Consider the following 17,438-nt stretch of genomic DNA (forward strand, 5'->3'; position numbering starts at 1 on the left):
TTACTCACATGAGATTAATGTTCCTTCTACCATTGTGGATCACTTTGTAATTCTCAAAGTTAAATTTCAGTTGCCAAGTATATGCCCACTCCCTTCTTTGTTTTTCTGTGTTTGACAATTATCAAGACCACCAAGGGCCTAAAAAAAGATAAAGCCTTTTAGATTGTGGCAAAGTCCTTCATAAAAGGTTGATTCTCAATTTTCCTTTGAAATCTCTATACATCATATCATACAACATACAAGCTTGTTTTAGTAGGTTAGTTTACAGACTTCATCAGTAATCAAAATAAGACTGATAGACCTACTGTATAGTTTCGTGATTTGGTTGTCTAACACTTATGAACTACTTACATTTGCAGAGCTCCAAAGCATGGGCACAGCTTTCATTCATGAGTTTAAAGTGCAGAGTTCAGGATCTATTAATAAAGTCCCTTCATACCCTTAAGCAAGACATGAGGTCTTAGTGATAAATTAGTTGTAAACTTCCCTGGTTCCTGCAGGACTTCAGTGTTGTTAAGGTAATATTACCCACCACAGACAAAGCTCATTATAAAACATTAGGCATGTTTTGACATTATTCTAAAATATGTATGAAATATTATTAATCCCTCATTACATCCCCAAAAATTGTTTACCTCCACTTTTGCAGTTCTTACTTTTGAAAAAAGCACTGAAAAAATAGCTTTGCATTATTTGTTGCCTTAGCTGTTTCTCCTTTTTCATTGCTGTCACATTTTTTTTTACACCTGGACTAATTTGTTCCAGGAATGAATTCATTTGGAGCCTGCAACATTGTGTTTGAAGTATAACCATCCTTCTTCCAATGAATCTGTATCCATATGGTCACAGTTCACCAGGCAAGCTCCACTCCATTCCTCTGTCTGCTTTTCTAAAACTATAAACTCTAATTTTAGGCTCAACATATAAAAAGAGTTAAAGTATACATGAAAAAACACTATTCCCTATCACTTCTACTCTCTTAATATCCTGGCTGTTTGAAAAGAATAGGTTTATTTCCCTTAGTGGCATTAAGTCTTAATGGATTAGGACAACTATTTCAACCTTGTTAAGCTTCTGTATCACAATATTCCAATTAATATCCCAATTTAAGTGTGGAAAATTGTTGTCTCCCAGCAATATAATGCCACCTTTGCTAAATATATTGCACTGGCAAATTATTAATCTCCTTCCAAAGATTTTCCTCAGATAATTAAATCATTTTAAATCAAAACATGAATGCTCAAACTGAACAATTTTGTAGGTGAAAGATGTGATCAGCAAACACAAATCCAAAACTAAAATTTTGATTGTATATTTACTACACTGCTATGACAAAGTAGTTTAAAACCTTTTTTGGAAAGTCTCGCTGTACTGTTGATGGGGGGGAACAACCTCAAAGGACCTTCAGGACGGGAACAGGGGACCCCTCTGAACAGGGGCAACTCACGATGGTCGTGTAGAGCAGCAGGTTGTTCTGGTTCGCCGTTCCCCTGGAAGACCCCGAGGGGGCTTGGCGGGGCTCACCTGCTCGTGTGTGACGGGTATGAGCCGCTGCTTCGACAGCTCCCGCAGCGTATTCAAGTCTGTCCGCATGTCCAGCTTGCATCCCACCAGGACCACCTTGGCATTGGGGCAGAACTCCTGGGTCTCTCCCTGCCACTGGAAAACCAAACATCCATGAGCGTCACAGAAAATGGGTCTCCACATCCCAGATCCTTGGGAACCCAGGTCCGTCACACCAGCAGCGGTTTGGTCAAATGTCATCCTTGAGCTGTGGGCGATGTGAAGAACAGTTTCCTGGTTTCCTCACACCTGTCTTGTTTCTCCTCAGATTTCCCAGCCGTGCACACTTATGCAGTGGCAATCAAAGGAAAGAAAGTGGAATAGATAAAAATGATCCTAATAACATGGTGAATGATACAAGTAAAGACTAGACATCATTATAAAAAGACAGGAGATATACTTCTAGCTCGTATTTCCTAACAAGCAGCCTGTGAAGTCTGCATGGAGATGACTCAAGCAGCTCACAGATAAACCGGGGGGGGAGGCATGATTGCTTTGAGGTAAAAATTGTCAGATCTTATTTGTGGACTATCACTGGTACAGTATATAAATACTCGTTATTCAATATGCAACATCTTCTGAATTTCAATTAGTGTAACTACGTCCCTGATTTTATTAAAAAGACATGACTATACATAATTCCCCAGCAGTTTAACTTGCTGACAAACGGGGACCCAGGTCTGACATGGAAATTGGGGTCTACAGGTCTTAAAACTAAAGAAGGGGAAATCTATAACTGAGAGCATTCCTATTACCAGAAGAACATTTCCTGCAGTCTGGGCACTAAATAATTGCCTTTTGGAATTTGAAGGCATGTGTGTTCTCTGGCTTTCCCTTAATCTGCAGCCTCCCTCATTACCACTGCGTTGTTTGTGCTCATTAACCAGCCCACTCTCATCACTGCCGACTCCCTGCTTAGCATGGCCTCCGTTTTGTTATTCTAACCTCGCTCCACACTTTCTAGATGTGGAAAATTCATCAGGCTCTTGCAACTGCTTGAAATTTAAAGAGCTTTGTCTAGCTGTGCTTCATTTGCTAATGTGTTACATTAATTGATAGTTAATAGGAAACAAAATGCAATATGGCAAGAGGACTTTGAGATATTTTATAAGAAAATCTATAAAATAAAATTAGTCATTAAAGAACAATGCAATTACACTGTCCACAAAGCAGTTTGTCAGGAATGGTGTACAGGAAATGTATCAGTGTTTATTGTAAACAACACAAGAGAGTACAAGCAGACATCAGATTCAAACTGCTCTTCAGATGCACCTCTAAATGACTAGACCACAAGGTCAAACAAACACCCGCTCCCCCAAATAGGGTGGGGGTAAAATCGGGGGTACCTGACCTGGTTCTCGAGGGTCAGTGTCCTCCAGGTTTTAAAAGGTACTTTTCTATTGCCTAATACTGTCTTATTTGAGACCTAAATAAAGAAGTGATTGGATTCCTTATCCAAATAATTTGCCCAGTTTAATCACTTAGAAAACACATTAAATGAAACCAAAGATTCTGTGGGCAATAGGGACTGGTGTTGACCTAGCAGCATCGTGAAGTTTGAGTAGGGAGAGGCATCAGCATGTGAAGGCTGCAAAGGAACAGGTATTGGAAGGTTTATTCCATGCTGAAAGGAAGGGAAAACAGACACAGTGTTTTGGCTGTAGAGCCTTGAAGACGTCTTGAAGGATCCACAGACAAGTGTCTCTTCCTTTCCTTCCAGCAGAGAATAAACGTTTACCTGTTCCCCAACCAGATCATTGTACCTCACCAGCTCTTTATTTAGGTAAATATCTAACTTAAAAATAAAAGGATGACTGGTATGTTGCACACAAAAAAATAATTTGATTGAAGATGTTTCATCAGCTGGTGAGAACACTGAAGCAAAGTTTAAAATGTCTGCACTCCGACATCGGAGTTGAAGGTTCATTACAATGGGTTCCAATGTTCCCAGTGTAAAGAACATTTCTTGTTCCTTTTGTTTGAAGAAAGGTGCGATTAATGCTATTGAAGTGACAGGCATCTGGAAACACTGTGGTATTAACTTGAATTCTTTTGTATACGAACCACAGAGTGATCAGCTAATTGTCCTTTGGTTTCTCCAATGCACATCTGGTTGTATTTTTTCAGATAATGCAGCAAACTACTCCTTTAGACTTGTATGCATGTGAACACCGTGTGACAATTTAGAGCCTCTGATTTCTGTGCAGGGCCTGATGTTCGTGCAGGTGGTACATGTTGACTTAATGCCTTTTTCTAAAAGTCCCTTAGTGCCAAATCCCACTGTGGACACTGTCCAGGTTTTATGTTTTTTATAACTTTTAGATTGTGACCACTGAATTCCTTTGTGTAAAGCAGAGGCTGATAGAAATTACTCTCATCATTGTGTCTTCCACTGTGAGTGTAAGAATTTCCATTGAACAAAAGGTGTTCAAAGTGAGGCCATGTTAGCTGATCTCAAAATGATGAGTACTGGAGGCTCTTTTAATCTCCACTCATTAAGGAGCCAATTAAGTGTAGTTAAACCTTTGGTTTTAGAAATGATACGGTATAGGCTTTTAGAATGTTTTACTTTAAAATGTTTTCATGTGTTTGTATGCAGGTTTGTAATTTGAATATTTGTTTTCCATCAGTGAAAGTGGTAAATTATTCAGGAATGTTTTTTGTTAGTACAATCATTAGGTCCTTGCACAAACTAGATTTCCAACACTGCCAAAAACAGATCTTTAGGAATTTTAATTTTCTCCAATGGTATTTTATGACTGACTTTGAAAAGTGTTTATGGCACTTTTAAAACTTTCTTAATATTGGTTTCATTCAGTTATAAATGCTAGAATTCGGTTCATGTATATGTATGACATACATGTAATTTATGTTGACATCGTCGAGGGAATATTTTAAATTTGTTTTAAAATGCCATTTCCTCAAAGTTTTTGTACTTTTTCTATAAATAATGTAAGTGTCCATTTCCTTCTTACCACACTTCGATCTGTAAGCTCTTCTGCTGTATCATGTTTTTCCTTGGACAGCTTCAAAAGAAGTTAATCCTGGTACAAGGGGACTTTGCAAGTTTGATGAGACCAGCCACAGAAATAAAAAAATATTTACTGTATTGTGGTTACATTTTTCTTCTCTACTTCTGTCCTGAGATTGTTTAAACCAAACCATCCTTATCTTTTTTCAGCCGATTATCTGTACAATGATGTTCTACCTTCTATTATTTACCTAAGTTGTGTAAAAATCTTCAATTGTTAGCACGTACTGACAGCCATTAAAAGCCGCAACTAATGCTAGAGATTCCAGTGCTCATTGGTTGCATTTATAATGCCTTGGTATATTTAAAGTAAATCTTCAGCAAGGCTTTTTAGCTCAAATAAAGCAACTTAACTGAGGACATCCCTGTAAGAGTCTATGGCTTTTCATCTCAATAAGGAGGTAACCACATTCATACTATAAAAGAGATTTACTTTATATTTTTCCAATTGCTCCAATTCCTGTAGCTGATCCTGGCGCTGAGGACAGAGCCACTGACTTTCTTATACTGTGCAAGAAGAAGCTCAAAGAACTGGGATTCACAATTATATCCTTATAGCTTGAGGCAGATTAAAAATTGCAAGAGCAGGCTATGATCAAGACTGTGGCACTGTGAAAAATATATTTTAATAACAACTTGTCAGAAGCATCAAAAAGTATTAAAAAAATTAAAATGATAGCCTGATTTGTTTGGCACAGAATGTAGACAAACTAAAAATAAAACCGTTGCAATCAAGTAGATAACCACACAGCTTGCTAATCACTCCATTCAGAAAGGAAGCTACTGTAGATCAATCCATAGAATGGATTACACTTCCTCACAAAATGCTCTTCTTCACAAAATGTGTGAACAACAGTTTTCATCTCTGCCAAAACATTAGTGGCAAATGTTTTCAAAGCTGGTCTATAATCTTGTTTAGACAAACACTGAAACGTAATCTTCCAGAAGAAACTAATGTTTTAACTTGTGTCTTATTCAGAACAATGAAAACAACAGGAAATGTTTTTTAAAGATTTGTTTCACAGTTGTCTAGTTACCCACAAGGCTACCTCCTTCTCGCATGTATGACACGACCTGTTTATCACTATTAAAGTCGTCAAAGGCATGCAGGATGACTCAGACCTACTAAAGCAAAGGGATCCTATTATGCAATAAACAGAAGACAATTTAAAAATGGAAGTATTATGTTAAGCATGTCATACATAATAAACAACTGAATAAAACTGGGAAGTTATCGTTCAATAAGGAATTTTACAACTTCATAAGAAGATCAGAGATCATGGCAATGCCACCCATTATATTAATAAACAGTAGACCCATGTCAAGGTTACAGATAAGAGGAGACTGTGACCCATAATACTCAGTTACAAATAACTGATCCCAGCTAGATCTTTGAATTAGCTGCAACTTGAAGCACCATCTTCCCCAATGAGGCTGGATAGCTTGTTCCAGACACCAACACATCTTTGTGTAAATACACTTTTTTGTGTTTAGATTCCTGAGGATTATGTTCTAATAAACATTGCCATGGAATGATTGTTACATCGTTTACATCCCACACACATCATTAGCAGGCCAAACCTTAGAATAGCTGTAGAAGCAGAAGAATTTTCCCTCTGTCTATTCCAAAGGACATTCCACCATTTTATTCCACAGGACCAATGTCATGTCTCCACTGGACTGTGTGTATGGACCCTACTTGATGCAGAAGACCAAACCACTAGATACTATGGTGTTTATGCATGCTCCATTTTATGCTTAACATTATTATGATGCCCTTGTTGTTGTGCCTCAGTGTCAGCTGTTTGATTTGGTAGTGAATACGCACTGAACAGTCACATACACAACTTTTATAGGCTGTTTATTAATCTTGATGTTTGAACATAAACGACAGCTTGACAGAGCTGCGTGAGAAAATGCAGGCATAAATATTTCCTGTTTGTTCCCGACGTATGTAGGAGGAATGTGGTAAATCCTTTATTTATTGTGCTGGTGTTGCCACATATTAAAGGAAAACAAGTTCTGTAGTAGTACAGAGATTCATCTCTGGAAAAGACTATTTACGCCACAGGATCACAGAGTACAAAAACTCTTCACTTCTTCCTTCATTTAGACAAAACCTTTGACGTGTTTATCCTATTATATCTGATTATCCTAATGCAATCTATTACAAATACTTTCTAAACACACTTAGTGTGAAGCTACAATCTGACAAACACCTGCTCCCCTGATAGGAGTTGGGGGTACAATCTGGGGGAAAGTGTGATTGGGGGTACCTGACCTGGTTCTCGAGGGTCAGTGTCCTGTAGGTTTTTAAGGTACTTTTCTATTGCCAGTTAAGATCTAAATAAACAGGTGATCAGATTTCTTATCCAAATAATTAGCTCAGTTTAATCATTTTAGAAAACACGTGAAATAAAACCAAAGGCCTCTGTGGCTAATGAGGACTGGTGTTGACCCAATAGTATCAGTATGCCACAAATTAAAGGAAAACAAGCTTTGTGGTAATACAGAGATTCATCTCTGGAACAGAGTATTTACTCTGCAGAACCACAGAGTACAAAAACTCTGCACTTCTTTCATGTAGACAGCGCCTTCAAAGTGCTTATCTTACTACAGCTGCTTTCTAAACATACCTGGTGCAAAGCTACATCAGTGGAAAGAGGACAGGATGCCTCTAAGACATCTCCCAACTGGCAGTTCCAGACTTCCCAGTGTTTGTTTTGTTCTGTCGCTCTTGTAATGCCTTTGCTTACTGTGCACAGCTGGTAACAGTAAATTGGTCATAATAGGAACGATCATTTCAGATGTTCAGTGAAGTTCTGCTAACAATCTAACAAGCCAATATAAAGGGCTTAGTGTACTTAGTACTTTGGTGGTAATTCACGTGGCTGAGGAAATAATGATAGCAATGGTTGAAGATCAGCATTGATCACATCCCCCCAAAACAGATGAAGATTTCAAACAGAAAGCTAAAAGCAAGTCGATTCGGGAGCATAGTTTGCAACCAAGAAGAAACTGCATGAACATTGACTAAACGAGAAGTTCTTATAATGCAGGCATGAGCTTTTTTTAGTATGTTGAGGGGATACTGATGGTGATACTGATGGTGAACGAACAAAGTGAGGAGCTTGTATGATGTGGGTGAGAACGTGAGTAAGTGAACAGGTGGCAGCAGTAGCTATCTTGAGATTGGAACTCTGTGGTGACCTGGAAGAGAAGCCTGATGCAGATGTTAGAAGAGAGCTACCACTTGGTGAAATTTGCAAGACAATGGATAAGGATGTTGTCCAAGCAGAAACTCCCCCAAAAAATATCCACTACATTGATTGAGAGAAGCTTTGGGGGGGGGGGGGGGGGAAGTGGAGGAAGTGGGGAAACCCACCACCGTAGCAGGGCTACGAATGAGGAACAAGGACTTCTGGATTGATAAATGTAGGCTGGGGCCATTGGCACCATAGGTTGGATGCTCAACCAGAATTGTAGAGAAAAAGGGCATTGAGGGAGAGCAGATCAAATGAGATTAGCAAAAGAGAGAGGGGATATGAATCATCCGCAGTTGTGAGTTTTAAGGAAGGTTGAGAACAGAGGAGCAAAGAAAAGTGCAGATGACAAGCCTCCACAGAATGTGTCAGAGGGTTGAGATTGAAGAGGCAATAAAGGAATTCCAGTGCTGGTTTGCAGGAGATAATCCTATAAAGGTAAGGTCTTACTTCATGTTTGCTAATGGACGTATACTAAGGTTTTATACCTAGTCTAATTTTCAAAGACCTTAAACATCAAGCAACATATTCGACAGCAGCAAAACTATTGCAAGGAAGAAGTGGGACTATATCCATGGAAGAAGAAGAGGCATGGTGAGATCTTTGTTTGGTTTAAAAATGGAAGAAGCCTGGCCTTAACTCTGGCCCTTGACCTCTGGCCCTTGACTCCCAGCTGCAGCCGGTTGCCCCAGAAGACACAGGTCAAAGATCACAGTGCCTCAGACTCCCAGGCTGGAAAAAGCAAAGTAATATTGTTCACTCTCGAGGCATGCTCCCGCCTCACCTCCGGTTATTAACTTCCTGTTCCCACATAGGGAGACCTCTGAGGATTGACAGTAGCTTTAATTTAGCAGCAGGTCTCATGCCCTGAAAGCAGAATGTTGTTATGAAGCTGAAATGGCACTGAAAAACACAATCTGGTAACCCTGGAGTCTTCTGCCAAGCACAAACAAGTAACTTATTTTAAAAATCATATTGCACTATTTTTTAGTTATTTTTTCTCCCTAGCTTTTGCCCTTTCGTTTTAAGATCTGACAATTCCAGTGATATTGTGGAACTGGAGATCTACAATGTCGGGTTCAGATTCAAGTTGTGGCCTTTATTCACCAATCATAAGGGAAAATGTATAAATCAGTTTCTGTAGCAGATAAGGATTACAAACCCTCTACATTATTCTTGCCCAAACACCCATGTCTGTTTTTTAAAATAAACACAATCAAAGCAGTTAATCAATTCTACTTCTGGAATGAAAGATTGTTTTAACCCTTTTTACGTGCTAAGGAAACTCCATTTGAAAGGTCAAATAAGATACCCTTATGGTATAATATTCTGCCAAGGTGGCCATGTGCTCATAGTCTTCAAGTTTAATTAATTATATCGGGGGGAGTTTTGCAGTCTCAACATGTAGGCTGATTAATAAGTTACAAGCTTACCTAAGCAAGACAAGTGGAAAAAAAGCCACAAGGCCCTGCAAATCTTTAATCAACTCATAAATACTTGAGGCCACAAAGGCAGAAAAGGAAGGAGAAACACAAGACCAAAACAAATAGTCCAGAAGATGCATGGCATTTTCAAACGGTCCCAAAAAAGTGTGATTTCAGAACAGCAAAACTGCACTAGGATGCTTACTAGTGACTGCGTACATGAAGTTGCAGAATCTGGAAATTCTTCTCTAGAAACATGAGGAAAAGTGTATTTTTCCCTTTGGCTTGTTACAATGCTGGAGCTCCCAGTGTTTCAGCTTTACTGATTAATGGGTACTAGGTGCTCTCACCAAGGTGAGTTAGGAAAATTGCCTTGATACCAATAAGACATTGAGGTGCTGCAGGACAACAGATGGCAAAGACTGAGTAAAAGGTGTGCACAAATCAGATTCTCATATTGCAGACACTAATTTCTGATTTAAAGCAATATCAGTTCTCATCACTAAACTAACTGCTTGGCAAATTTAATGGGGTTATTGACATCCTTTCTATTTTAACCTTTATTTTGTTATACTTAAGAGTCAGAGCCTGTGAAATGATATTTAGCAATGACGTCACACAAAATCAATAAAAGTTAATAACAGCTGTAAACTCAAGTTCTTCAATGATTTTTTTTTAACCAAGGAACTACTTTTAAAGTCACGAAACTCTGCATTGCCAAACCTACACTTCTCTATAGGAAGCATAAACCCGATTGCTCTGAATATTTCTGAAAAAAGCTGGTATTTTCGGATGCTGCCAATTCAGACATTTAACATGTTGACAATGAAATCTTCAGCTGGGATCACAAGAAGATACATCTAGATCCTAGGACTCAAACACGCACCCTGTGAAGATCTGAAAGCTAATCGATCAAGCAAGACGCAAATGGCTTCCTCTCTTTTGTAATCTATCACATGCTCTTTGACACAAGAGCTCCCAATAGAACAGTGAATGAAAACAGAATTTTGAATTGCCAGCAAGCATTGTGGAAGTGTGCTAACAACGTATTTTCATTCTCACAGAGAGCTTGCACATGCTCACTCACCGTTACAAAACCCATACTCAATGAAGAATGAGGAACTGTAGACCTTCTTCAACCTACAGTACCTATTTTCTAGCCACTTGTCTTTTGTCATATCACAAGCTGCAGGTTTCAGAACTAACTGGAGAGGCACATCCCTCAGTGAAAGCACCATGAGCCTGCAAGCACCTGGGAGATACAAGTGTTGCCAGGAACCAAGAGTACTCTAGGCCAATTAGTTCTACATTACAATCGGGTAGTGCTCAGCTAATCCCTTTCATGGGGACAGGCTAGTGACAGAACCCGCAATCCTGGATTATACAGCTCAACTTCCATAAAGCTTTTTGAGATAAAGAATACCTCAATACTGCATTTTCTTTAGATCCTTCTGTGAACATGGGCCATCATCAGAAACGCACAGTATATGGTGTGAAATACCTAAAACTGACTACATCCATAACACACTGCCATAAACCAGCATAATGATAACAGAGCGAAGCAGTAAGCAGTACAGGAGGCAGGTCATCTGACCTTTCAAAGAATAAAGGTCATTACATTGTCAGGAACTAAAATGTTTTTGAGTGGCCTTTCATAATCTAGTTACTTCTCTAATTCTGGTTTCTAACCTGAAAAAAGCAAACTATTATCTTTTTTTTTTAAATACGTATCTGTATATGTTGCCAACTACCATACCATTTCTCTAACCCAGTAACTCTTGGTCACAGGTCAATGGTGTTAAAAGCCTAATTAGGAGAGAGTCTCTAACAGCTGTAGATCAGGTTGATGTGAACTTTGGTGTTGACAGGAGATTAGTAAAACAGCTGGGGTCAGCGAACCCCATGAGACACCCTGTGGAGCACAGAAAGATTTAGGTAGGATCTTTATTCGAAGAGCAGGGACCTTTTTTCTATCATTTTTGTTTTGTGTTCTGCACCTGTTGATGACAAGTCTGTGATTTGCTTGAAAGATCTTTGAGTGAGTCTCAGGGGACTTGGGAAAAGTGTGTGTGGTGATGGGTGGGGGCAGTGAAAAACCAAGATAAACCAGCATTATAACCGACTTCAAAAGACACTCACTCACTGGGCCCGACGCATGGCTTTAAGACGTCTGTAAAGAGCCTAATTAGGGGGAACCACAGTGAGCTCCTTTGCTACTAGGAATTACTGTGAACAGCAGTGGGAGGGAACCTGGACTGAGGGTTAAACAGACCTTCACACACAGCTAGGCTTGGAAACAGACCATCTCAAAGGACACTCAGGCATAAACTCCCAAGCCACACAGTGTAAGGGAATCTGTCACCTCATTTTCTCGGTTGTCATGGGTATCTTTTACGCTAAAAATTAACTTACAACATTACAGACATGAATCTTCCAACAACATGCTGAATATTATATGCTTACTGTGGATTCTATATAACTGAGTACCTTGCAAGATTATATTGAAGGTAAAGAATAGTAAATGCTGTCTAACATGATGCAATTTCCAGTTGTTTTTTGGTACCTTAGCACTGAATACAGCAGCCAGTTCAAGTGAAAGACTATACAGCAGTGAGAGCTCTGTCAAGACCTGGAATTGTCACCAGTTAGGATTAAACTAGTGTGGTACCACTGTAGTGTTGTGACTGGTTGTTTTTGACAATGCTACCAAAAAATAAACTGAATCATTTTTTTCTGATTAAACATTGCATCAAAAATGTACGGTAATATTTTGGTACATTTCCAAATCCTTAACATTTGCACTGATTTTCTGAATCTAAAAAATATATGCTTTCATTTAATTGATCTTCAGTAAACTGTAGTCACCAGTCCTACTAATCATCCCTGGTGGAGCACTGCCATTGCACCATGAGCAAGGAGCAGTTACTAGGATTGCTCCAGAAAAACGCCCGGTTGAATGATTGGAAGTTTCTTTGGATAAGAGCATCATCAAAATTATTTTCCCGTCAAAATATGAGGAAAAACTGTGCACAAAAATAAAGATTTATGAAAGGTTTTAAGCTGTATTTTTATGCATAATCACATTTTGCTTAATTGTCATGTACAGGAGATTAAACGATCTAATCAGTTTTAGCATGTTTGGTACACTGCTCATTCCCTTCCACTTATTTCTAAGGGTATTTCTGAGCCTGTTTAAAATCAGATGGTAGTCAGATCCAGAACCTCACCTGGTTTTTTAGCCTGGAACAATCTCTGCCAGGATAGCTCAATGGCAATGTATTTTGTGTTGACATAGGATACATTAATGTCTAGAAGAGGAAAAATGAATAAAAAAAGTCTAATGGTTTTTCTGAGGTATCAAACTTGAAAAAGGCATTTAGTCACAGTCTGAAGGAAAACAAATGTACTGAAAATAAAATCAGTAAAAACATTTTTTAATTACAGTTTATCATACTCCTTTCATTTTTGACAGTAAAGATCTTTGTTATGACAAAGAATCAAAACTCCACTACTAATGCAAAACCTACCCAGAGCACTTGACAGCAAAAGAATGTGGGCCCCCTTACCAAAGGTGAAAGGTCAAGTGTCACAAGTGCCACTCTGTCTGTGGTAGCTACTGTTCAGCTGTTGCCTTTCTTCAGCTCTTTGTGTAAATGAGGATTGACAGGCTGATCTAAAGATTTGTTTAAAGACCAATTTAAAAAAATTAAATTACCTTCTCTTATACATCTACGCCCACACTATTCCTCCAGAAACTACTACAGAGAGGTAGTAGTTTTTTTAATTACTAGTGGTAAGTGAGCTCTTTAAGCTAAAAGATTTTGAAATCAGTCTGTAGTCTTTGCAGGAAATAAGCATGATACTGTTAAGCTGAGTTTAGACTCTGACTTCCATATGAGCTACATAAAAACAATCTACAGAATCAAATCTTCACAGGGCACAGGCTCCTCACAGTTCAACATCTGCCCATCAACATCCCTACATTATTACTAGAATCATGTGGCTGTCAATTGAAAAATGTAAATTATTAACATGAAAGTATACATTTTTAATTTCAGAAAATGTTTGTGTACAGTAATATTCCGGGTCTTTGTATATTTACTGCTGCCTCAGTAGAGTGGATTCTTTCCCATTATGATTTTCATAAGTCAAACTGTTTACCAACATCTAAAAGAAGAACCACTTTGATTCCAGTAAGCATTTTGTTGACTTGGAGTGATTTTTAAGAGGTAAATGTCTGGAAACTCTGAATCCTTACCATGTACTTACTGTACAACCGTTTTCCACTACAAACCAAGCCAAAAAAAAAATCACTGCAGCATCCTCATGGTACACTGTGCATGGCCAAGCTCCAACCACATGCAAACACAGTGTTGCATTGTCGCCAAACAATTGAGGGAGTTTAAGCCACTGGATTATCAACCCAGATGTGTAGTGTAGAATGAGAGCAAGACAGGCTCAGCAGAGAATGCTCATTCCTCCAGAAACGAGGACTAATATTGGATGTTGCTGCAGGTTAGATTACAAGTTGAAGACTTCAAAAGGCTGATGTAATGGGGTGGAGAACTCTGCCCAATGCCACTCTGAGGTGAGTCAGCTACTGGTGCAGAGAAACTCGCTGCACAGTAGGATGGAAAACGCCTCTCTCAATGCAAGAGGTTTAATATCTGCAGCAAACAAATCCTTCAACAGCAAGGCACATTGCAGCCTCTCAACCTGGATAATAGATGAGGTGGGCTTTTCTCTCTCAAGTGGCAAGCAAGTGAAATGGGCTCAAGCAAATGCTTGCAGCAACGGTGTCCAGACAATCAGCAGTGCTGAAGGACTCTTTGCCCACATACTGGGCCAAGGTGGTTTTATTGATACAAGGAAAGGGGTTTCAAATATTTGGGCTGTCTGTGAAGAGATATCAATGAGTGCAAAGCAACAGCAATGATAGCAGTGCACTGCCAGATAATTTCAATATAACCTGCACTTGCCCGTCATTGGATAATCCATGAACATCGCTGCCTGCTGTTCTTTTTTGCAAATCTACAGATGTTAAGAGTTTTCTCTTTCAAGCTGAGTTTATTAAATGTAACTTCTCTCTCCAGGTGAAAGGGCATTTTTCAGCTATAGATGATGCATAACTGACTCCTGTGTCATGTAGATTTTAACATAAAAATGTAAATCATATTTAATAATGAAACAAAATTAGAAAGTCTACCCCAATTAAACACTCTCAAATCTTTAAATAAGCAACAAATTACAGTATTCTGTTATCCCTCTTCAGACTGACCTAGTAAGGGGTTAATAACACATTTTCAGACATACGATGCTTTTTTGTCTGTCTATAAAAACAGAAAAACAGCCTCCCCAGAAGCAGCATTGTACAGAATTGGGAGACCCAGCCAGTTTATGGGCAGAATCTGGCAAAGACTGCACAAAGTAATATTTTTATGGTAGCTCTTCAAAGAACCAGAAAACAGATGGTCCATCCTGAGCAGAATTCAGCTGCAAAAGCAAACCCACACACTGGGGGAGCCAGACCCACAGACTGCTGGGATACATACAGGACACCCAGCACAGCTCCGTACACTCTCACTGAGGGATGCAGGGAAAAGGACAAGCCAACAGATTTTAGGCTAGATTATAATTAGGAGTCGAGAAAGAAATGGTGTTTCAAAAAGTACAAGGATTTTGTTTGGTTTTCATTTAGTGTTTTTTTTTTCTGCACTGAGAATAATAGCAAACCAGTGAATACCTCCGAGACCCCATGACACTGTACAACCCTCACTGGTATCACCAGATAGTCTACCGCACAGTCCCACAGGGTTTCATTTAGTGGCTACTTCAAAACCCAAGACTCCGATATTCTCACAGAAGCGAGCACTGGCCCATGCCTCTATTTCATGAAGCTAAAAACGATAGTAATTAGGCACCTCGTCTAGGTGTAGAGGACACTGCCCATCCTGGGGAGTGCTGTACAAGCTGCAGTGTCCGGCGAATGAAGTAGTTGAGGGTACTGGATACCAGTTCTCCTGCCTGCAGCTGTGTGTAATGCTGGAGAGGAAGCCCCGACTGACCTTTTTTAGGACGCTGTCCAGAGTCTCTGGGCGGCTGATGTCGAAGCAGATAAGAACAGCATCTGAGTCGGGGTAGGCCAAGGGCCGCACATTGTCATAGTAGGAGGAACCTGCAACACAAGACACATCCAGCTGAAGTACTTGCACACTTGCCGACTGTTAAAACATACCCTCACATTTTAAACTTCAATTGTGGCCATTGAGCCAGGCTTCTCTTTCTCTACAGGACACTGTAAACCCAGTAATTGCACCAGAGGCAGCAGGAGTCTTCAGTCAATTTCCCTCACAATAATGTAGAGCCAGTTCTGCCTGAAAACTGCTTCATTTTAAGAAAGTCAAATAAACAGGGCTATAATCCCGTATTGCCAAAGGAGTCAATACGCTTTTGTTGCACCTTGTTAGGAAACTGGAACAGCAGCTTCCTAATGTATTCATCAATTCAAGGAAACAAATGATAACATATACTGTGAGCAGGCTCAGGTGTTGGTGACGTTATGTGAACTGGACTTCATTGCTGATTGAGACTTGTCTACCTGTGATTGAACACTAGAGGAAAAGGTTTCCTTCTAATGAGTTACAAGACTGAATTAAACATGGAATATGCTAAATACTTGCTAGAGATTGATATACCCATATATCCAGCTGTTTTCACAGCCAGGAAATTAATCAGAAGCCCAAATGCTTAACTACATTAGACTATTACTGCCACTTTGCTCCTTTAACCAAACAAAGGAAAACAGTCTAGGTGCTAGACTAACAAAGCATATATAATGTGACGATTTGAGTGCAGTACACCCAAAGAATATTTAAAAAAGACAATAACACACTGTCACCACCAGACTATAAACAACACACGAGTCCCAGCAGCTCTCCTCCCCTCAGGTCCCCTCCTGTACACAACCATCCTAGTTTGTTCTTACGGAGGACCTCCAATTAAAGACGTCCTACAGTTTATTAAAGGCCAGCAGGTCTACAGCTCCTCTATGACAAAAACAAGGGCTTAACGCATGAAACTGGGATCCGGCTACTGCTGCTGTGCCAACAGATGCTTTGGACATGAGAAAGCCTTCGGATGTGGCCTAAAGAGCAGGAGAGAGGTCTACAGCGAGCTCTGCTTTCATGGAAGATGAATGGAGAGGAGGTGCCCTCTGCTGTATTCTCCTGGAGGTCATGTGGCCCAGAGGCAAAGCTACCAGGAAAGAAGAACAGTATGGAAGTGTAGCAATATATCTGAAATAAAGGATTTGTATGCCTTTGCTTGAATTCATTTGGTTTTCAAAATTAATTAAAAACCCAATGCACAAAGAGGTAGAAAGCACAGCTGTTCCTTCAGATTACAAAACAGGATTATCTGTGATGTCTTTCAGGTTTTGTCAAAAGCCACAGGCATTAGAAATAAAAAGTATGGCTATATTAAATCAAAACTCTTACTTCATTTACAGACTTTTCTGGCACTTACCACAAAAGAGACAGTAGTAGAAAATCTGGTTGCTAAACAATGACATCGAAAAAAGAGATACACCAGTGCAACTATAGGCAACCACTGTAAACTAAAAGCTCAATCTCTAGTCTAGTCATTCTCTATTAAAATTAGAGTACAGAGTCATTTGTCTACAAAGCCACTGAAAGTCAACCAAAAGGAAATACTTCAAGCTCATTAAATAGGAATCCAACCTCACAAGCAGTGCAAGAACTCAAAAAAGGTGGCATATCTTTCACAACAAATAGTGGAATGGAATAGACCAATTCCCAGCCATGCAGCAACTGCCTTTTGGAATTTTTAAGGAAAAGGCAGCGGGCCCCGTCCTCCACTGTATTCCCTGGCCTCCCTAACCCTGTCCTTGCTCAGTACTGTCCACGGGGCTCTCTCCACTCTGTGGGGCCACCAGGCCTGCTGCCCCTGCTGTGTGATGGGGACTCTTCGGGTCCTCCTTTGGGCAGGGTGGAGGTGGCTAACTGGGAGTAAAGGGTTTATTGAAGAGGACAAAGGAGAAAAAAAGCAAGGGGTCTTTGGGTCAAGTGAACGGAAGGTTTCCCATTTGTCACAAGGGCGAACTATCCAATTCTCAAGTCTAGAAAAGATATCTTGCAG

General features: G+C 39.7%; 1 protein-coding gene across 1 annotated transcript in view; it reads right to left on the reverse strand.

The window, feature by feature from the left end:
• rnd2 (Rho family GTPase 2) overlaps positions 1 to 17,438 on the reverse strand; it is a 53,573-nt gene that overhangs the window by 7,956 nt on the left and 28,179 nt on the right. The window contains exons 3-4 of the mRNA XM_006638086.3: positions 15,347 to 15,456; positions 1,525 to 1,659 (exon numbers count right to left, since the gene is read on the reverse strand). Of these exons, the coding sequence (XP_006638149.2) occupies positions 1,525 to 1,659; positions 15,347 to 15,456 (245 nt within the window). The remainder of the gene's footprint in view (positions 1 to 1,524; positions 1,660 to 15,346; positions 15,457 to 17,438) is intronic.

This window comes from Lepisosteus oculatus, chromosome 28 (genome assembly GCF_040954835.1).
Source record: "Lepisosteus oculatus isolate fLepOcu1 chromosome 28, fLepOcu1.hap2, whole genome shotgun sequence".
Taxonomy (NCBI): Eukaryota; Metazoa; Chordata; class Actinopteri; order Semionotiformes; family Lepisosteidae; genus Lepisosteus; species Lepisosteus oculatus.